We start from the raw sequence: 22,334 nt of genomic DNA, 5'->3' as shown, positions 1-22,334 counted from the left end.
GGCAGACCAGGTAATTTAGAGTTGGAGTTGATTTCCTCACTGATGATCACAACCTGCAAGCATGTGTGTCTCTCCATCCACTGCATGTAGTATTGCTTCCGTTTCCACCCCTTAGCGAAGTGATTGCAATAAAATCTTCGTCCCTGTTACTTTATAACATTCAAGGTCTTTGGCCTAATAAAATATGCTATGGTTCTTTGTGTGTAGTTCAAGGAAATAATCTATTTTCTTTCCCTCCCTTGTCAGCCCTCCTCCGCTTCTCAGATATGTTCTAGAGTTATCAAGCTTTGAGTGTGTTACATTTCTTATTGGGCCATTTTGTACTCTCACTTTTAGCATTAGGATTTCACTTTTGTTTTTGCTTTGGCTGTAGTTGTGCGTGCCCTCAGAAAGAAAAAGAAGTAAAGGAAATACAGCATGTATAGAAATGTATTTAGATGTACCGTCTGGCTCTTTCTGCTATCTGTCTGCCAAAGGAAGTTTAAACAGTATTCTATTCTAAAATTTTAAAGTTCTCAAAAGTAAGACCCTAACTCATTTATTTTTGCCTACCCATGCTGGGCTATATATACTGAGCTCTAAGAAAATGATTAATTTGAGCTGAGGGACGTGCTTGAGGTTCCAGTATTTTTTGAATGAATATAAGGGTCAAGGACTTGTTCATACCTGAGTCCGTAACTAGATTCTCTGTGTATGGATAAGCCCTTGGTGTGTATATTGACTCTTACCTGAAGTTTTCTTACATAATCTTCTAGAGGGAATTTTAAACACAATTTCTTATTATTTTATAGGCATTATCACACATTCATTTTTCTTTACTGACCACTCATTTTTTTCCTATTAAGAAGCTGGTTGCATATTTTCCAAGCATCTGCAATTAATTAAGCTTCTCATCAGCTTCCTTATGCCTAAATACTATAAAATATTTCTGTTTTATGCCTGAGGAATCTGAGATGTAAGTGGTTGACAATTATAAAAATCCTTTGATCAGATCTAAATTGATGAGATTTCTAACTTAACCAGTGTTAAACCTTTATCGATTATAAGTATTTATACACTCATTAATAATAATAAAATCATATTCCACTTGAGTTTTCACGTTAAATATCTTTTTACTTATCAAATATTTGAGAACCTGTTCTATGCTTTTTGATTACAGCAGTGAGCAATTTTAAAAAAATATTCAAAGAAGACAATTTAGGTGATACAAGCTTTAACATTTTGCAAAGTGGACAGTCTGCTGTTGGAGAACTACAAAATGGGACTTACGGCAGGAAGGATTGATAGGATAAAGAATAAAGAACAAGGAAGAGGGAAAATAGTATCTGATTGATTGGGGCCACATAGTCTTGTTCTGGCTGAGAAAACCCAGAGTTGGCTTGATGCTTGGGGTTAACTGACTCGATATAGTGCATTCCTGGTCAAGCAGAGCATTTACCAGGGACCCAAAAGTTTTGATTTGCACCCATGGCTCCCCAGGTAGGAGTGCCTCCATCTTGGGCCTGGATATTTATTCCAACAGCAGTAGTAGGTTATGGCCTTTACTCCCATGGGACCTACCGCTTAGGAAGGAATACAGACATTAAATAGGGAATTCGCTCAAGGTATAGCACTGAAACAAATCTGCAGGAAGTTTTACCAAGGAAGTGATGTTTAGAAATGCTTAATCTAAGACCAGATGACTTGAAATTAACCAGGTGTTGTATAATAAAAAATATAATTGATCTTTATTCCTGGACTGAACTTTTAAAATCTTGGGAATTTCCTGAGTGATAGTGCTGTATTACTCCTAAGAATCCCCTGTCCGGTGTACTTGAGTTTATGCAAATGAGGTGACTCAGGTCATCAAAAGGGGGCCTGGTCACTAGAGAGGCTGAACACAGGATTAGAGGGTGGGAACTAGCCCTACTTCCTATTTCTTGGGAGGAAGTTAGGCCTGGAAATGGAGTTATAAGAACTCTTGAACAGTAAGATTCTGAGAACATCCAGGTTGGTGAATATGTCACGGTGCTAGGAAGGTGGCACACCTGGAGAGGGCCTGGAAGCTCTACCCCTCTCCCCACTCCATACCTTGTTCTATGCATCTCTTCCATCTGGTTGTTCCTGAGTTGTCACTTCCATAATAGATAAGCTGGCAGTCATAGCAGGGCACTGTACTGAGTTCTGAATCATTCTTGAGAATTATCAAACCTGAGGAGGAGGTTGTGAGAATCCCTGAATTTGTAGTTGGCTAGGGAGAAGTGCAGGTCATTTGGGGACCCCACTTGCAGCTGGCATTTGATGTCTCATGGGACTGAGCCCTTTACCTGTGGGGTCTTTGCTGACCCTGCATAGTGTCGGAATTGAATTGCTGGTACACTCATTTGGCATTGGAAAATTGGTGTTGAAAAGACACCACGTTTGGTATAAGAAAACATCGCACATCGGACAAGAGTAAGTGGAAGAGGATTCTAGTAGAAAAATACCTGGCGTTAGGTTGTTGAGATGGGAGGGGCCTTGTCTTGTTCTAGGACTTGAATGAAAGGGTGTCTTGAAAGTTGTAAGCAGGTGAAAACACGATCAGACTTTAACCTTAATGAAACAACAACAACAACAACAACAACAACATTCTATTTACAACGTAGACAGTTGATGTGATTAGAAGGAGGGGAAGAATGGTTACAGAGTCTGGTGAGTAGGCTGGTGTGGGGCTGCAGGCAAGAGACACCAGACACGTGCCTGGGAGACCAGGCCAGTCAGAGTGGAGGTGGGTGCATGGAGGGTACACAGAAAGCAACACTCTGTTTTATGAAGCTCATAGAATATGCTTGATTCTGAAGAAAGAATTGTACAAGCAGCAAATCCAGAGATTTTACGGTGAGGGTTGAGATTCAGGGTGATCCAGGAGAAGGCCTAGCATATGTCCAGGTTTGTGTGACCTTGGTTAAGTTATTTAGTCCTCTGAATCGCAGTTTTTCATTTTGAGAACAAGAGCAATAATTATTTTCTTACTTCATAGGGCTTGAAAATCAAGTAAGATAAAGTGTGTCAGAGCCCTTTGTGAATTTATTGTTGGAGGGTGACACTTCATATCTGTGTTTCTTGCCATCATCAAAACCGAAAACAAAATAGAAGCTAGTTGGGTTACATTTTTTTTTTTCAGGTATTTTCTTCTGTCCTACTTATAATTGAGTCTTCCAAGTAACTATTTTAGGAAAAGCCATTCTTATTTTAGGTGAAATATTTTCCTCCGAGGTTCTGAAACTCTATCTCAGGAACAGCCAGTTCATAGAGGTGACCCTGATTTCTGTGTGTGAGACCTTCTTTCTTGGGGTTATAAAGAGAGAAGAGAGTAGTATAGGTGTGACACCGTTGCACCTATAGGTTCTTGTTTGAGGCTGAGGTTGGGGGAAGAGGTGGGCGAGTGATTAGTCAGTGAGGCAGGAGTGGTTGCAGCTTCCAGCCGGGAAGTACCTGAAGAGAAGCATGTTGACCGTCAGGATCTGCAATCAGTTAGCTCCATGTCAGAGGAGCGGTGAGTTGAAGGCTGCATTCTGTAAGGTGGCAGGCAGGGCCAGTGGAGCCAGTTCCCTCTTGACTGGCTGTTCCCCAGAAATAGCAGAGCCTGGCTTTCATGCTATGCTTCTCCATGGGTAATATCCTAGGAGAACTCCTTTTCTTGTTAGGGTAGGGACTTTGTTTCATTACTAGGCATCCCCAGAACCTAGTCATGTATCTAGCACATATAATAGCTTTTTTTTTTAATTTTTAAATTTTTTTATAAACATATAATGTATTTTTATCCCCAGGGGTACAGGTCTGTGAATCACCAGGTTTACACATTTCACAGCACTCACCATAGCACATACCCTCCCCAATGTCCATAACCCCACCACCCTCTCCCGACCCCCCTCCCCCCAGCAACCCTCAGTTTGTTTTGTGAGGTTAAGAGTCCCTTATGGTTTGTCTCCCTCCCAATCCCATCTCCTTTCATTTATTCTTTTCCTACCCCCCAAATCCCCCACGTTGCATCTCCACTTCCTCATATCAGGGAGATCATATGATAGTTGTCTTTCTCTGATTGACTTATTTCACTAAGCATGATACCCTCTAGTTCCATCCATGTCATCGCAAATGGCAAGATTTCATTTCTTTTGATGGCTGCATAGTATTCCATTGTGTATATATACCACATCTTCTTTATCCATTCATCTGTTGATGGACATCTAGGTTCTTTCCATAGTTTGGCTATTGTGGACATTGCTGCTATAAACATTCGGGTGCATGTGTCCCTTCGGATCATTATGTTTGTATATTTAGGGTAAATACCCAGTAGTGCAATTGTTGGGTCATGGGGTAGCTCTATTTTCAGCTTTTTGAGGAATCTCCATGCTGTTTTCCAGAGTGGTTGCACCAGCTTGCATTCCCACCAACAGTGTAGGAGGGTTCCCCTTTCTCCGCATCCTCGCCAGCATCTGTGATTTCCTGACTTGTTAATTTTAGCCATTCTGACTGGTGTGAGGGGATATCTCATTGTGGTTTTGATTTGTATTTCCCTGATGCTGAGTAACGTGGAGCATTTTTTCATGTGTCTGTTGGCCATCTGGATGTCTTCTTGGCAGAAATGTCTGTTCATGTCCTCTGCCCATTTCTTGACTGGATTATTTGTTCTTTGGGTATTGAGTTTGATAAGCTCTTTATAGATTTTGGATACTAGCCCTTTATCTGATATGTTGTTTGCAAATATCTTCTCCCATTCTGTCAGTTGTCTTGGTTTTGTTAACTGTTTCCTTTGCTGTGCAAAAGCTTTTGATCTTGATGAAATCCCAATAGTTCATTTTTGCCCTTGCTTCCCTTGCCTTTGGCGATGTTCCGAGGAAGAAGTTGCTGCCGGTGAGGTCGAAGAGGTTGCTACCTGTGTTCTCCTCAAGGATTTTGATGGATTCCTTTCTCACATTGAGGTCCTTCATCCATTTTGAGTCTGTTTTCGTGTGCGGTGTAAGGAAATGGTCCAATTTCATTTTTCTGTATGTGGCTGTCCAATTTTCCCAACACCATTTGTTGAAGAGGCTGTCTTTTTTCCACTGGACATTCCTTCCTGCTTTGTCGAAGATTAGTTGACCGTAGAGTTGAGGGTCTATTTCTGGGCTCTCTATTCTGTTCCATTGATCTATGTGTCTGTTTTTGGCACATATAATAGCTTCTTAATAGAGACGTGTTGAAGAAAGGTGTTTTTGTAAGGCATCTTTGCAGTATTTACCAAGTGGCTTTCTTGCACCGTATTTGATGTACAGTTATGGTTCTGTGCATATTGATTTTCTGCAATATATTATGTGCCCATGTAGTCCATGGAATCTGGTTGGTTTTCCCTCCTTAACATCTCTCAGACATGGGGTGCCTGGGTGGCTCAGTGGGTTGGGCCTCTGCCTTCGGCTTGGGTCATGATCTCAGGGTCCTGGGATCGAGTCCCGCATAGGGCTCTCTGCTCAGCAGGGAGGCTGCTTCCCCCCTCTGTCTGCCTGCCTCTCTGCCTACTTGTGATCTCCCTCTCTCTCCGTGTCAAAAAAAAAAAAAAGAAAAATTAAAACATCTCTCAAACATGTCCCCACCTCCATGTCCATTTCTGTGGCCACTTCCTTCACTGAATCCCTCTTTTCACCTGGATGATTGTGGTTTTTAAACTGATACCCTACCTTCAAATCTTATACCCTTCAACCACCCTTCCCATTGCTGTCAGGTATGGCATCTCTGAGGTAGAAATTTAGTTACTTTCCTGCTAAAGTCCTTAAATATTAAATAGTTCCTTTTTGCCATCAGTTTCTAGCCATGGTGTCCTAACACACTGAGATGTCACAGTTGGGAAGTGGGAGGTATATCAGTATTTATATTCTCATGGAGATAATCCCAAAAGGGGATAAAAATGAGTGTGGTGCCTTATGTTTTCATTATGACAATTAGTGACCTTTATGTATGCTTTGTATTTATTATAAATGATAGTGTTTTTATTTTAATAAATTAAAACTATCAAAGAGCCACATTGTATTTTTCATAGTATAGATATATTTTATAGTTTTATTTCTGACCATGTGAAGAATGAACCAAAGGACAAGAAAGATCAACATAAAAGTGACTTTTTTCTATCATCCCTACACTTCTAGTCGGTTGAAGTTGTTTCTGAAAGGAATGATTGCTAACTTAAATTCATTTGTCATTGTCATTCATTAAGGTATATAATGCAGTACAAACAGTATGGTGATCATCTTATAAGTTAGGAAATAACAAAACCTGAATGTTGTTAATTGGAAGAGAGTTAGAGTAACAGAAATCCAAATAATATCTTATCTAGTTAAATTTTCATCAGTCTGAATTAGTATTTTCCTTCAAATAGTCAAATATGTACACTGGAATACTGAGTGAGATATTTATACTGAGTCTCACTATGTAATTTATTTCTCCTATTATAGGACTTTTATGAAGTCCACTTGCTTTATAATAAATGCTAAAAGAGCATATTAAATGGGATTAAATGTTAAAATGCAGTTAAATGAAATACTCTACTTGCAGTGTCAGAGCATAGATCTCAAAGCCAATAAAACAGGTAGAAATTAGAGCAATTCCCACAAGCAAGAAAACGATAGAGAAGGTAAGCTTAATTCTGCTTAAGTCCTTGGCTGAGTGTCACGTGTTCCAGGCTCAGGGGAGACCTGTAGGAAGTCAGACTAAAAAAGCAGCTTTTGGCAGCCACAAGGACAGAACAGATCCATAAGCAGCTGAGCACCGTGGGTTAGAGAGAGTTTGTGGTTTGAATCCAAGCAAGATAACTGCCTAATGGAATACAAATCCAGTAGTCCTCAGAAAAACGTAACAGAATTCAGTTTCTTTATCTGCAGTGTCTTTTTTTCTACAAAAATATTAGAAATGAAATTAGGCAGTAAAATGTGATCCATACCCAAGAGAAAGGCAGTCAAAGAAACTACTGGGCCAGATTTGAATTTAGCAGACTTCAAAGCAGCTATTTTAAATATGTTCAAAGAATTAAAGGAAAGTATGTTCAGAGAATTAAAGGAAAATATGGTATGAATGAATAAGTACAGAGATAATCTCAGCGGAGCTATGGAAACACTATTAAAAACAAAAAAAACTGGGTAGTCCTAGAGCTGAAACACGCAATTACCGTTTTTAAAAAAAAAAAAAAGTGCCCAAACATGCCAAATGGGGTCAAAAGTAGTTTGGAAATAGCAGAAGAAAGGAATAGCAAACCTGAAGTCCCAGTAGAAGTGACCCTGTCCAAAAACCAGGAAGAAAAAAGATTGAAAAAAGAACAAAACCTCCGGGAACTGTGAAGTAGGCCAATATGTTTGTCCTGGTAGTCATGGAAGGAGAGATGAGAAAGAGGCATGTAAATGTTTGAAGAAATAATGGCTCAAACTCCCCAAATGTAGTGAAAAACATGAAATGATAGATCTGAGAAGGTTGCAGAGCCACAAGAAAGAGGAACATCCATTCCTGGATGTATTCTATAATAAAGAGAAATGTTTGAAAAGCACCAGAAGAAAATTGTTGCTTGTTGCTTACATTTCAAGGGAAAAACTAAAAATATTTATTGCTAATCATAAAATTTGACTTTCTGAGAAAAAAATTAGAATTTTGGAGAACTTGTATCCACCAGTAGCTTCCCCATACTTTGAAAGATACTTCTTATTATATTGATGGTGATATTAATAAATGTGATTTTAAAAAATATTATAAAATGAAATGTGTCAGCACTTGAAGATTCACATTAGGAAGATCTTCATAAATTAAGTGAAGGAGTGTTTTCCAAATAGCAGATGCATGATATTACACCATCACTTACTGGTTAAAGATACATTCAAAGTTGAAAAGTAGACCATTGGATTTTGATTTAACAGTACAGAATGGCTTCAGATTCTATATTGCAACTACTTGTTCTGAAACTACTCATCAGGGTTTGTTGTATTATCAAAGGAAAGTTGTAACTGCGAAAAAGCTATTAAACTACTCTTCTCTTTCCCAACTATCTATCTCAGAGAGACTGGATTTTCTTCATATACTTCACCCAGAACAACACATTGTCAATGCAGAGGAACATTTGGCATTCCGTTGTCTCCTTTTAAACTAGTTAAGAAAGGGGCACCTGCGTGGCTCAGTTGGTTAAGCATCTGACTCTTGATTTGGGCTCAGGTCATGTTCTTGGGGTCATGAGATCAAGCTCTGTGTCAGGCTCCATGCTGTGTGTGCAGCCTGCTTGAGATTCTCTCTCTCCCTCTCCCTGTTCTCCTGCCTGCCTCTCTCTCTTGGCTCACATGCACGTGTTCTCTCCCTCTAAAAAGAGAGAGGGGGAGAGAGAGAGAGAGAGAGAGAGGAAAGAAGGAAGGAAGGGGAAGAAAGAGAGAAAGAAAAATAAGAAAGAAAGGGAAAATACTTATTAAAGAAACTTGCAAAAATCGAAAACAATGTTCTTTTATTTTGGGAAATTATAACTTTTTCATAAAATATGACATTTATGTTAAAATGTAGTGAATTTTGTTGTTACTTTAAAATCAATTTTTAAAAATCTTAGTATTCATTTCTAATACAGTAAATTGTCAGTAGATATAATCTACATTCACAGGACTTTGAAGTCCTTCATACTTTTTAAGTGTAAAGGTACCCTGAGACCAAAAACTTGAGAATTGTTTTGAGTCTGCTCTGTCTTCAGATTCCATTGAGAGCATCGGACTGGAAAATTGGAAATACCTTGTAGCCCAGGAGATTAGTGCTTTTGAGTATATGATGACATTCTATTTTGTTGATATCTTTGAGTATTTTCAAGTGGACCATATAGTGTGCTGTGCAGGCCTTTGCTTACTGCATTTGATGGCAAGTCCCCCCACCCCCACCTTTGCTACAGTTTTTTCAGGCCTGTTATTTTCAGCTGGGAGCTTTACCAGGAAAGCAATAGGGGCCTTTTGCAGTGATGACTAATCTTTCTTTTCTTTTCCTCTTCCTCCTTTTGTTATGTTTAGATGTTATCCAGGGAGAGCTGTTCAGAAAGTGTTAGAGGCCCTCTATCATGGCCTTGCACAGTTACTTGCTATGCTATTCTGAGTTGTTATTCACTTCCTGGGAAAGAACATTAAACATTTGAAAACAGAATCATTGACGTTTGTCTCATATGGTGTGAAGAAGAATTATAAAGATGGTAACTGAGAGAAACTCATCCAGAATTTTTTTTTAAGTCCTACTTATAATCTGTTAAATGCATGTGGTGATACTTGTTTGGTTTTGTAACCTAGTAGATAAGAGGCACAATGTGCCAAAAATAAATTTTCTATAAGGAATGGTCATTACATAAATGTGTAGTAAGCATATTTTAACATTACATTGCTTTGTTCTTTGACAAAAATAAACCACTATAAAATAAAAGCAAAAAAAAAAAAAAAAGAGTCCACCTACGTTCCCACTTGCATAAAACGGAATTAACCCCACATGGGGATAATTCCATGTGTTACTGCTTCATCTGTCTCTTGGTATTCCTCTCATTTTCCATTGTTTTAGTGACTTCATACTTACACTTGAATTTAGAACACTCCTTACTATTAATGAACTTGTATTGATCTGATTATTAATTTTAACACTTAGATTACATAAAGTCATTGGACAAAAAGAGAGTTTTTCTACCCTATCATCTGACCTTTTATATCTTCATGTAATATTCTGGGGAGTTTTGAAATTCACATGTGTATGGATAGGAGCACACAAAAACTTTATTTTATACTTTATTTCTTTGACAGTTGAGTTATGTGGAAGTAGTAAAACTGACCATTTTTCCCATGTTCTGTTTAAGGACTTAATGATGATTTACTTTCTAAATCATACTTTCATTTTATTTTTGAAATGACACGGATTTCCTTTCTCTTTGCAAATGATAATGGTTCTGAAAGTCAATAATGGCTTTCACCAGAATAGAAGGCTTCCAGTTTGAGGCTATCAATTAGAGAAGTGTTTATTTGAGTCCTGAAATAAGACTTGATTATTCATCAGCCATTTTTTTAAAACCACAACTCCCCTTGTGTTTTCTTAGGTCAGAGATGAAGAGGAAGCCTTTCTGGATTGGAGTGATGATGATGATGATGGATTTGATCCGAGCACACTTCCAGATCCAGATAAGTACAGAAGCTCTGAAGAATCAGATAGTGAAGACCTGGAAAATAAAATTAGGTATGTTTTTACTTTTAGTAGGATTAAGTATATGTATCTTCTCCTCTGAATGCAGAGGTTGTGTAGAGACAAATGTTTTGTGCTTTTTCTCATCATTTTGGGGACTCTCTTATTGTTTCTGTGATCACTGTTAGTTGTCAGAGTTATAATAAGAGTTGTTTTTTCTTTTCTCTGTTCTTCTTTCTCCTTCTGAATCCTTTATGCTTAAGTATTAGTAGGGTATACTTAATGCAAACAGAGGCAGAATTTTATTTCAATTCACTGTCATAGGACTCTATTGAGAGTGTTGTTAAAAATTCTCTCTGAATTTTAAAAAAGGGCAGTTACACTTTCACATTTTTTGATATAAAATTAAATAACAAATACATAAAATAATGGAAAACTTAAACATAAGCAGCCCTTGATAAATTCTCTCAATTTAAAATCCGTTCATTTGTAATGTGAACTTATTTGGGACCATGCCAAAAACAAGTCAAATGCACTGAATTGAAAAATAGTGTGATTTGCTCAGCATTTGTTTTCAGAGTACTGTGTATTAGATTATGTTGCCATTGTGTTGGTTCAAGGGTTGACGGCACTGAACTTTGTGGACATTCTAAACCAGTGAGCCTCTTCAGGCAGAAGGGAGGTACTGATGACAGCCGAAGTTCATTTGACTGAAATATAGAGTGCTTGTTGGAACCCTGACTACTAGCTCAGGGATTTGGGAGTTGGAGAGAGAGGCCACAAAGAGCTATTAATGTGGTTTTAAGTAAGAACATTATGAAAAAATCTCAAAAAGTTATCCCCTAAAGAGTAAATGCTAAAGGGGGAATCATTTCAGAGTTACTCTTGTGTTTAAATAAACATATAATTATTTTACAATACTGAAATGACATCCAAAATGCTGTCTTCCCAACTGATGCCAGAAACTTGAGACATTTGCTGTTGCTAGGTAGTGGACCTAATGGTTTTCTAGTATTTCTAGTGGACATAAAGCAGACCAGGTAGTGAACATACTAGCTTTACTACCAAAGGGGTACCACAGGTGAAAATAATTTGATTATGACTTAGAAAAATATATAAATAGGTGCCATAGGGTTAAATAATTTAGGTTCAGGGCTGTAGTCCTAATCTTGAGAAATTGGTCTTTAAGGGGAAATATTCACACTTTGCTTCAGAAAGTTCCTTGGTGCCCATGTTGAGACCTTGGTGAACTAGCAATTCATTAAGTGGTTAAGTGGATGCTTCCCCATATATTCTAAAATAAATGTCCCTTTTTCACACTTGGTTTATGGGATCTCCATTCTGATAGATGTGGTCTCACTCGACACATATGACTTTATATCATTAACTTCTTTTATTTATTTTTTTTCATTAACTTCTTTTAAAAGACAACATTCAATTGAGTAAAACTTAGATTTTAATGGATTTATTCAACAATTCAGGAAATCAGGCAATATCCCATTTAGCATATACAAAGGCACTCTGTGGAGCTCCAGCACAAAATGAAAGACTTTTTTATAGGTAGGGAGGAGCAGGAAAAGGATTTGTTTGTTTGGTTTTGTTTATCAAAGAGAGGCTTGTTTCAGGCAAGGTCACCTTCCTATAGGGGATGGAAGGGGTCACCTCACTAGTGACCACATTGTGATTCCAGATTGACTGGTTCTGGGTCACTTTCCTGGGAGGGGCTGAACCCACAACTAGGCTAGGTATTAAGTCTTGGTTTACTGATGTGGGGCTTGGCACAAGTGACTCCATTTGAGGCCTATTATTGCTTTTTTAACACTTCCAAATGTTTCTGTAAAATTTTAGTCTCTGGAGAGAACATTCATGGGCTCTCACTGTTTATTATTCAGCGATATTTTGCGTATCCATCTAACATACGTTTAAAACGTTGAACCTACCTTTGAAGTCATTGCCACATGCCAGCATTCCTTCTGCATCTGATTCATAATGATTTTTTCCCTAACAATTCCTATGATAGCTTCTGGGTCATCCTTAATCTGTGTGCAGCAGACATGTCATTTCATTCTTTTGGCATTTCTTACCCTCACAGTGACATTTCTCTGCTACCACCTTGTTAGTGTCACTTGTTCTCTAGTAGCTTCCTGTGCTTCACCCTCTTAACTGGCCTGTAAATGCTTCCAAAGCTAGAAACTGTGTTTTGTGTCAACAGCCTTAGCTCATGCCTCTACTCCTTTGTCCACTGTTATTATCATAGGCACAGAGAAGGTCCTGAAATATTTGAATTGATTAATTGATTGATGAAGGAGAATTGTAGAGTAAAAAAAGAGAAGTCTAACCATCAGCAACTATATAATTGGTCCTGATAGTTTAAATGATATAAGAGATAATAGAATAGATGGTTGGAGAACTAGAGAAGCTAACTGCAGATAGTGTAATGGTGAGGGACAAGAAGACCAGAATACCTTAAGATGCCAAAGCATCTTAACTTAAATGTTCAAATGGAAAATAATTAAACATTACATGAAAATTAAAATGGTTTTAATTTCAGGCACAGCTAGTAAACTGTATTAACAGAAATCAAAAGGAATTGGTAAACTTGCCCTATACTGAAGAGAGATCATCTTCTGTTGGAGAAATTACCAACCAGGGCTTATTCCCTTTGGCACATGTAAGGACTTCCTAGCAGTTTTGTTTTTGTTTGTGATGACAGTGATTATCTAGTCTAACCCTCTCTTTTTGTAGATAAAGAAACCAAGGCTTCAGGGGATAAAATAATGTGTGATCACAGTACCAAGTTAGGGACCTATCACAGTAATGTGCGTAAATCAAATTGACTTCATGTTTCTAATACTCCAATGAAGTTATATAGAATTTCTCTAGCATTAGGAAGGGTAGCTCAGGAACATAGTCTGAAGACCAGTTTTATGTCATTTGGGTAAAGACTTGATCCATGAACTAACTATAGGATAGATGTGACTAGATTATGGTTTCCCAACTTCAACATTACTAACCTCCTATACAGATAATTCTTAGTTTTGGTGGGTTGGGAGTGATTGTAGACTGTTGAACACCGTCCCTGGCCTCTACCACCAGTGCTTCCCTAGTAGGGACAACCAGAATTATCTCAGACATTGCCACATATCCCTCAAGGAGCAAAATCTCCCACTAGAGTAGACCCAGAATGGCAGGTCCATATTATACTCGTCCAGTATATACTTTGTCTATATTCCTTTGCATTTAGCCCAAGTGGTCCTTCTCAGTACAGCCTGTATCAATCATTTGGGATTCCTACTCAAGATAAAACCTATTTGCCATTCCGGAACTAAGGCAGAGTGTTGGGTAGTTACAAGCTGTAGCCGAAGTGTGAAATGCCTGTATATGCTCTACCTCCATTTTTCTCCTTTTCCCCTTCTCTGTTAAAATGACCTCAGTGAAAATGAATAAAGATAAATGTAAACTAAAACCAAAATTATATTTAGATAAGTGAAAGTATTCACAGGTAGATACATATACACTAGAATTTTGACAGTGGTAATTGCTGTTGTTCCTGCTGATTATAATATCAGCACCAGCACAGTTTTACTGTATTGTTCCAGTTGGGCTGCATCTTTTTTTCTTTGCCTCCCATAAACAGGAAGAGGTGCTGGGATTTTGTGATGTCAGCTTTCGAGGGCTCTCCTGGCATGCTCACGGGTTTTATTTGCTGCGTTGTTTCTAACCTCAGCTCAGTAATTGCAGCAGCAGTGAGTGTATCAGCTTCTGGGTCTTCTTCGCTCTCCCAGTGGGTTATTTCTCTGCTTATTAACTTCGCATTTTCCAATATGAGTTTACTTTTATGGGACCAAATAACACCAATTAGAAAATGGCTCAGTCCCAAAGTAGCTTGAGCCAGTTTCTTTGAAAGTTTCTTCTAGGTATTTCTTTGTCCTTTACCTCAGTGATACCCCTAAATATTCAGCTTGAGTAACACTTTTGTTGCTCTACATAGAGAGACATAGTCAGTAGGAAGCAGGCAAAGGAGAGCCAGATGTAGTGGAGAATGACTGAATCTGGGGTCAATAATAATTTTTCCTCAGAGAGGCACGATAGGGTTTTTAAGAGTGTACCTCTGTCTCCCTCAGCACAATGCAGTAGAATTTAACCCATCCTTAACCCTTTGTAGAATTCTCAGAATTGTCGTCTCTAACACTGATTCCTGGGATTCTGATATGTGGGATTCAGCTCCTTTAAGTTAGCATGACAAGAGGAGTTCTCTTGCTTAAAAGAGTTCTCAGTGACAATGAAAATAACATGACCTTGAGTTCCTCTGAAGGAGCTTTAAGAATGTTTTCATTAGTAGCTCATTTATCCCCAGAAAGAGAGCAGTGGGATAGGAGGAACAGTAGTGTCCCCCATAGTACAGAGGGTGTCACCTGGCTAGTCAGCAGCAGATGGCTGAGCTCCGGCAGAGGCTCCGAGCTTTTGTGTGCTATTTTTGAAAACAGAGAAGGGAGAGCTTGCTTTGACACCATGTGGTCTCTTTCCTCATCTTCCATCCTCCTTACACATTGGCCCAGGCTGTGTTTTACTCTGTAGCTTTCCCTTCTGGTTCCTTCTAACTGTGGAATTAGCATAGGTAGAGTTACTACACGATGTGTTAGCATTTGTCATTGTCGTCGTTGTTACTAAAATAGAACAGTTTGGTAGGAACCTAGCTCTTTGCTGCACTGGACTTGGTAGCATTGTGGGATTCATTGGTCTGCTAGGAATGGCACAGAATCATGTTCTTGCCTCTAGTGAATTTTGGTACAGACTTTTATACCTTCAGAGGAAGAAAGACCTCAGGTATTAGAATTGTCTTTGTAGGGGCGCCTGAATGGCTCCGTGGGTTAAAGCCTCTGCCTTCGGCTCGGGTCATGATCCCAGGGTCCTGGGATCGAGCCCCACATCGGGCTCTCTGCTCAGTGGGGAGCCTGCTTCCCCCTCTCTCTCTGTCTGCCTCTCTGCCTACTTGTGCTGTCTGTCAAATAAATAAATAAAATCTTTAAAAAAAAAATTGTCTTTGTATTACTAAGTGATTTTTTAATTCTTGATCTCCCCAACAGGCTCTGTCATGTATTTATACTGCTTTCACAATAAGAATATTTGGCTATTTTCTATTTGTGGTGCCAAGAACTAGAGTAAGAACCTTCTGTATTACTTAAATCATGTTCTACTTTTTTAAGAATTAAAAATATCCCCTTACTGGTTAGTCTCCAGCTTGTTGTAATATTTCTTCTGTCTATTCTTTCAACTAAGAGTTTTTTAGTAATCATGTGTCAGGTAATAGTGAGTGCAGGTACAGAGGATGAAACATTAAAAAAAAAAATACCTTTCCTGCTCTCAAGGGTTTTAGTTTAGCAGAGGTTGTGAACAGCTAAGCATGCAATTAGGGAACAATAGGATGGATACTTGGCTATGATCTGTGCCCTGGGAGAGGTGGGGGTGAGCAAGGTAGGGAGGGAGGGAGCTCAGGTGAGGAATCTAACCTGGGCTTGGTGGCTCTGGAAGAGCTTCCTGAAGGGAGTGACATCGGAGTGAAACCTGAATGAAGTTTTCAGTCTTGCCTGAGCAGGGAGAAGATAGGTTGCCCTTCTCAACTGTGCAGCCTTTGAAGTGAAACAAGAGTATCTTTAACCATATTCCAGTTAAACTCTTCTTTCACTAAAATTGTTCCTTTTAGCTGTTCCTCACAAGCTGGGAGATTTGGTTTTGAGCATGTAATGTAAGATTAATTTTTGTATATCTAGTAGCATTCATCATCCTTGGTTTATGGCCATCTTCATGTGAATTGCTAATGATGAAAATTTGCAAAGTATTGAATACGATGAAAAAGAAGCAGCTGGGTGTTCAAGATAGTCATTATTCAGTCAAATTAAGTTTTTAATATTTATGATCCTAACCTTTTTCAAACAAAAAAAAGGAAAGAGAAGAAGGTTGTGGTTAGACTTTTACTGCCTGATAATGTGTCAGTGTTTTTTTCACAGACCAGTCTCTGGCCATAGCAGATTGCTTTATAAAAAATTCTTCCAGGGGAGGCGCACTTTGTCGATTATTCTAGGTGGCATAAGACCCATTACATCTATAATTTGTACTGAGACTGTTGGCATAGTTCAGACATGATAACTTCTATATGGATTGACGCCTTTTCCTGCACAGAGTAAACTGCTTTACATCTCCCATCTGGAGCTGTCCTTTTCGGCTTTTGTGACACAGCTCTGCATCGAAAGATTGATGAAGGATTTTTGTTGTGTTTTTTTTCATTTGTTTGGGGTTTTTGTTTTATTTTTCAGCTGTGTTCCCTGTTAGCTTTCTGGATTTGAGTGAACTTGAGTTATCTTTAAGATTTGTCTCCTGTGTAACGGAGGTGACCCACGTTCTTCTGTGTGGTGTCTCCTCATGTTGTTCTGTGACATCTTTTCACTACATTTTGCTTCCCAACTTCTCTTCCAGGACTAAACAGTCAGCTTTGTAACATGTGGAAGGCTTTCCACCTGCAACAGAAATACGTATGACTCAGAGGAGAATTTCTGGGGAAGGAAAATGGCCAGAAAGCATTTTCATTTCTTTTTAACTGTTTTTGGTTGGGACCAATTATGCACATTCCATATTTTATATGAATTTTACTGGAATTATTGGTACTTATTTTTTAAGGGGACTTTTTTTTCCCCTCAGAGTCTAAGTATTGTGAAAAGAAAATTACTGTTGACTACAGTTCCATTTACTTGAATCTCTGTTCGCTGGTGAATCTAGTTGTGGGTGGCAGATAAGGAAAGAAGTCTGCTCAGCTTAATGATATATTGACTTTATTGTGTGCCTGCCATGCTTTCCTTTCACTCTTTGTAACTTCAGGAGATTTATCTGATTCTAATATGCCTCGCAGCTTTCAAGGGAAAATCTCCGTCATCTCTTCTTATTTGTGAAATGCAATGAATTATCACATTTCATAGGGCTTTGATCAGAACTTCATGTGAATTGTGGTTGACAAGGAGTTAATTTTACTTGACTTTCTTTAAATTGTGTTCATTTGATCTTTCTCCACTTTGTCATTGTCCACAAAACACAGCACAACACAACAAAACGAAACAAAACAAAAAGAATATCCTGTGTGGCACATAGCATGAATGAACAACCTTATATTGTTGGGTTGGGTGTAGGGAAAAGCAGTATTATTTGTCTTGGGATTCATAGGGGAAAGGATGCTACCCATCGAGGAGGGTAAGTGTTATTTTCTGGGGTGAGGGTTAGGATGGCGAAGACGTATTTAGGAAATTTAGAATTTAGGAGGCTCCCAACTTGACCTTATTTGCGGTCCCGGTTTTTTGCCCTGTGCTTTCTGTTTCTCTCATTCAGCCACCCACTGAGTAACTGGACTCAGTAACAGGAGTTTGTCATGTTTGAGAAGTGTTAGGGCCTCTGGGACGACGATGAATGAGTCCAATGCCAAGAAGCCAGAAGAACCATGTTGCAAGGGTAATTAACCAACTAGTAGGGTTCTCATGGCTGCTACCCAGACTCTGGTGCGTGGCAACTTTGTTTTCACTGAAAAGACTATTGAGAACAACACTTTCTTAGGACGATCCTTTTCTTCATTTCTTCATTTCTTCATTTCTTCATTTCTTCATGGCCTCATGTAGAATGAATTTCTAACTAATGATTATATAGCATTCCATTATTTATATACCATAATTTCCTTATCTACTCCCCTTTTAGAGGTCTAGGTTATACCTTGCTTAGGTTTTTTTCATTTTTGTTGTTTGATTTTGTTTACTTTTGCTTTTGCCATTATAAATATTTTTTAAATTGAGATAATATTAGGATATAACATTATATTATTTTAAGGTGTACAACATTGTTATTCGACAAATATATGGAATACAAAATAATTACCACCAAAAGTCTGCTTACCATCTGTCAACATACAATTTGACCCCCTTTACCCATTTCACTTACACCCCCAACTCCTTTCCCTTCTGGTAACCATCAGTCTATTCTCTGTATCTGTGAGCTTATTGTGGTATTCTTTTATTTGTTCATTTCCTTTGTTTTGTTTTGTTTTTCAGATTCTATGTATGAGTCAAATCATACAGTACTTATCTTTCTCCATCTGATTTATTTTACTTAACATAATGCCCTCGGGGTCTGTCTATGTTGTCACAGATAGCAAGATTTTGTTCTTATTTATGGCTGAGTAGTAATCCATTGTTTACTTATACCACAACTTTATCCATTTATCTATTGATGCACATTAAGGTTTTTTCTGTATCTTAGTTATTGTAAATAATGCTACAGTGGACCTATAGGAGTCCATATGTCTTTTTGAATTGGTGTTTTCATTTTCTTTGAATAAATACCAGAAGTGGAAAAGCTGGATCATGCAGTAGATCTAATTTTTGAGGAATCTGTGTGCTGTTTTCCACAGTGACTGTAAAGTTTGCATTCCCACCAGCAGTGCACAAGGGTTCCCATTTCTCCACATCCTCACCAACACTTGGTATTTCTTGCCCTTTTGATAATAGCCATCCTAACAGGTGTGAGGTAATATCTCATTGTAGTTTTGAACTGCATGGTTAGTGATGTTGAATATCATTTCAGGTGTCTGTTGGCCATCTGTATGTCTTCTTTGGAAAGAAAGATCTAGTCAGATCGCCTGCCTATTTTTTAAGGTTTTTTTTTTCAGTTGTTGATTCACATGTTCTTTATTTAGTTTGGTTATTAACCCCTTATTGAATATGGTTTGCAAATATCTTCTCCCATTCAGTAGGTTGCCTTTTCCTTTTGGTGATGATTTCCCTTGCTGTACAGAAGATTTTAGTTGGATGTAGTCCCATTTATTTATTTATTTTTGCTTTTGCTTCCATTGCCTTTGGATTTACAAACACATCATTGAGATTGATGTCAGGGAGCTTACTGCATAAGCTTTTCTCCAGGAATTTTATGGTTTCAAGTCTTCTATTCACACCTTTAATCCATTTTGAGTTAATTTTTGTGTATGGTGTAAGATGACAGTCTAGTTTTGGCTGACCAATTTTCTCAACATTATTTATTGGAGAGACTATCCTTTCTGCATTGTATGTTCTTGGCTTATTTGTCCCATATTATCTCTACAGATGTGGTTTTATTTATGGGCTCTTAGTTCTGTTCCATTGACCTGTGTGTCTTTTTTGTGCAGATTCCATATTGTTTGGATTACTACAGCCTTTAGTACAGTTGAAGTTAGGAAATGTGGTACCTCCAGCTTTGTTCTCCTGTTAAAGATTGCTTTGGCTCCTTAGGATCTTCTGTGGTTCCATACAAATTTCAGGATTATTTGTCTTCTTCTGTGAAAAAATACCATTGGAATTTTGATAGGAATTATACTAAATCGATAGATTCCTTTGGTTGTATGGACATTTTAACAATACTAATTCCTCCATCCATGAGCACGAAGTATCTTTCCATTTATTTGAGTCTTCAGATTCTTCCATCAGTGTCTTACAGTTTTTAGTATACAGGTCTTTCACCTCCTTGGTTAAATTTTTTTCCTTGGTATTTTATTCTTTTTGATGCAATTTTAATTTCTCTAACATTTGATCATTAGTGTATAGAAACACCACTGATTTCTGTATATTAATTTTGTGTCTTACATCTTTACTGAACGTATTTATTAGTTCTAACAGTTTCTTGATGACTTCGGGGTTTTCAGTAATAGCATGTTATCTGCAAATAGTGATGGTTTTACTTTTTCTTTTCAATTCTTTCTTCTTCTGACATTTTATTTATCTATCTATCTATTTATTTATTTCCTAATTACTGTGCTTAGGACTTCTAGTACTATATTGAATGAAAGTGCTGAGAGTGGGCATTGTTGTCTTGTTCCTAATCTTAAGAGGAAAGCTTTCAGTTTTTCACCATTGAGAATGATGTTAACTGTGGGTTTGTCAGTATGCCTTTATTATGTTGAGGTACATTCCCTTTATACCTCTATGAGAGTTTCTGTCATAGATGGATGCTGAATTTTGTCAAATGCTTTTTATGCATCTATTGAGATGATCACATGATCATATGATTTTTATTCTTCATGTGCTGTATCATGTTGGTAGAGTTACAGATGTTGAACCAATCTTCCATTCCTGGAATAAATCTCACTTGATCATGGTGTGTGATCCTTTTAATGTATTGCTGAACTTGGTTTGCTAAGACTTTGTTGGGGATTTTTGCATCTATGTTCATCAAGGATATTGGCCTGTAATTTTCTTTTTTTAGTGGTATCTCTGGTTTTTGTATCAGAGTAATGCTGGCCTTGCATGATGAGTTTGGAAGCATTCTCTCCTCTTTAGTTTTTTGGAGGAATTTGAGAAGGATGGGCATTTGATCTTCTTTAAATGTTTGGTGGAATTTACCAGTGAAACCATCTGGTCCTGAGCTTTTGTTTCTGGGAAGTTTTTGATTAAGGATACACTTCCCTTACTAGAAATTGGCCAATTCAGATTTTCTCTATATTCATGATTCATTCCATGAAGATTGTATGTTTCTAGGAATTTATCCATTACTTGAAGATTGTCTGATTTGTTGGCATGTAGTTGTTTGTAGTAGTTTCTTATGGTCCTTTGTGCTATTGTGTCAGTTGTTATCTTTTATTACTGATTTAATTTTTTGAGTCCTCTCCTTTTTTCTTGATTTTGGCTGAGACTAGCTTGATTTTTCTTGAGACTGGCTAAAAGTTCATCAATTTTGTTGATCTTTTCAAAGAACCAGCTCTTAGTTTCATTGATCTTTTTTATTATTGTTTTAGTCTCCATTTCATATATTTCTGGTGTGATCTTAATATTTCCTTTCCTCTCCTAACTTTAAGCTTTATTTATTCTTTTTTTAGTTGCTTTAGGTGTGAATTTAGATTGTTTACTTGGGATTCTTCTTGTTTCTTGAGGTCTTGAGGCCTATACAGCTGTGAACTTCCCTGTCAGAACCACTTTTGGTGTATCCCATAGATTTTGGTGTATCATACTTTGTTTACATTTGTCTTTAGGTAATTTTTTATTTCTCCTTTGATTTTTTTTCAGTGACTTATTGGTTGTTTAGTAGCATGTTGTTTAACTGCTGTGCTTTTTGTAGTTGTGCTAGTTTTCTTCTCTATACCATTGTGATTGGAACAGATGCTTGTTGAATTTATTGGGACTTGTTTTGTGGCCTAACATATGAGCTCTCCTGAAGAATGTTCCATATATACTTGAGAAGAATGTGCATTCTGCTGATTTGGATGGAATGTTACATATACATTTATTAAGCTCATCTGGTTTAATGTGTCGTTTAAGGCTGATGTTTCTGTTTTGATTTCCTCTCTGAGATGTAAGTGGGATATTACAGTCCCTTATTATTATGTTGCTGTCAGTTTCTCCCTTTAGGCCTGTCAGTATTTGTTTTATGTATTTTGTTGCTCATATGTTGGATGCATATTATTTATAAATATTACATATTCTTGTTGGATTGACCCCTTTATCATTACGTGGTGCTCTTTGTCTTCTATTACAGTATTTGTTTTAAAGTTTGTTTTGTTAGGTAAGAGTTTTGCTACACCACCTTTCATTTCCATTTGTCTGGAATGTCTTTCTCCATCCCTCTATTTTCAGTCTGTAGGTGTCCTTACTTCTATAGTTAGTCTTTTTTAGACAGCATATAGATGGGTCATCCTTTTTTTAAAATCCACTCAACCACTCTTTTGATTGGAAAGTGTAGTCTTTTGACATTTAAAGTAATTAATTATCGATTGTTATATATGTATTGCCATTTTGTTTATTGTTTTCAAGTTGTTTTTGTAGTTCTTTGTTCCTTCTTCTCTTGCCCTCCTCCCTTGTGATTGATGATGAATTTCTTTAGTATTGGCATGGATTCCTTTCTCTTTGTTTTCGGCTTTTCTGTAGTTTCTCTGTTCCTTTCTTTTTTCTCTCTTTCATTGTGGTTTGATGGCTTTCTGTAGTATTATGTTTGGATTTTTTTCTCATTTTTTTGGTGTATATTTACTGTAAGTTTTTGTTCTGTGGTTCCCATGAGGTTCACATATAACATCCTTTGTATATAATGGTTGGTTTTAAGTTGATAGGAACTTAAATTTGAACACATTAGAAAAATTTATATTTTTACCCCCCCTACACATTTTGTATTTCGATGTCATATTTTTTATCTTTTTA

General features: G+C 37.5%; 1 protein-coding gene across 1 annotated transcript in view; it reads left to right on the top strand.

Moving 5' to 3' along the window:
• DDX10 (DEAD-box helicase 10) overlaps positions 1-22,334 on the top strand; it is a 276,083-nt gene that overhangs the window by 226,503 nt on the left and 27,246 nt on the right. Inside the window, exon 17 of the mRNA XM_080817845.1 lies at positions 10,064-10,200. Coding sequence (XP_080673971.1) covers positions 10,064-10,200 — 137 coding nt within the window. The remainder of the gene's footprint in view (positions 1-10,063; positions 10,201-22,334) is intronic.

Source organism: Martes martes (assembly GCF_963455335.1).
Source record: "Martes martes genome assembly, chromosome: 10".
NCBI classification, from domain to species: Eukaryota; Metazoa; Chordata; class Mammalia; order Carnivora; family Mustelidae; genus Martes; species Martes martes.
The sequence above is the reverse complement of the archived record's forward strand: the minus strand, read 5'-3'. Positions and strand labels throughout refer to the sequence as shown.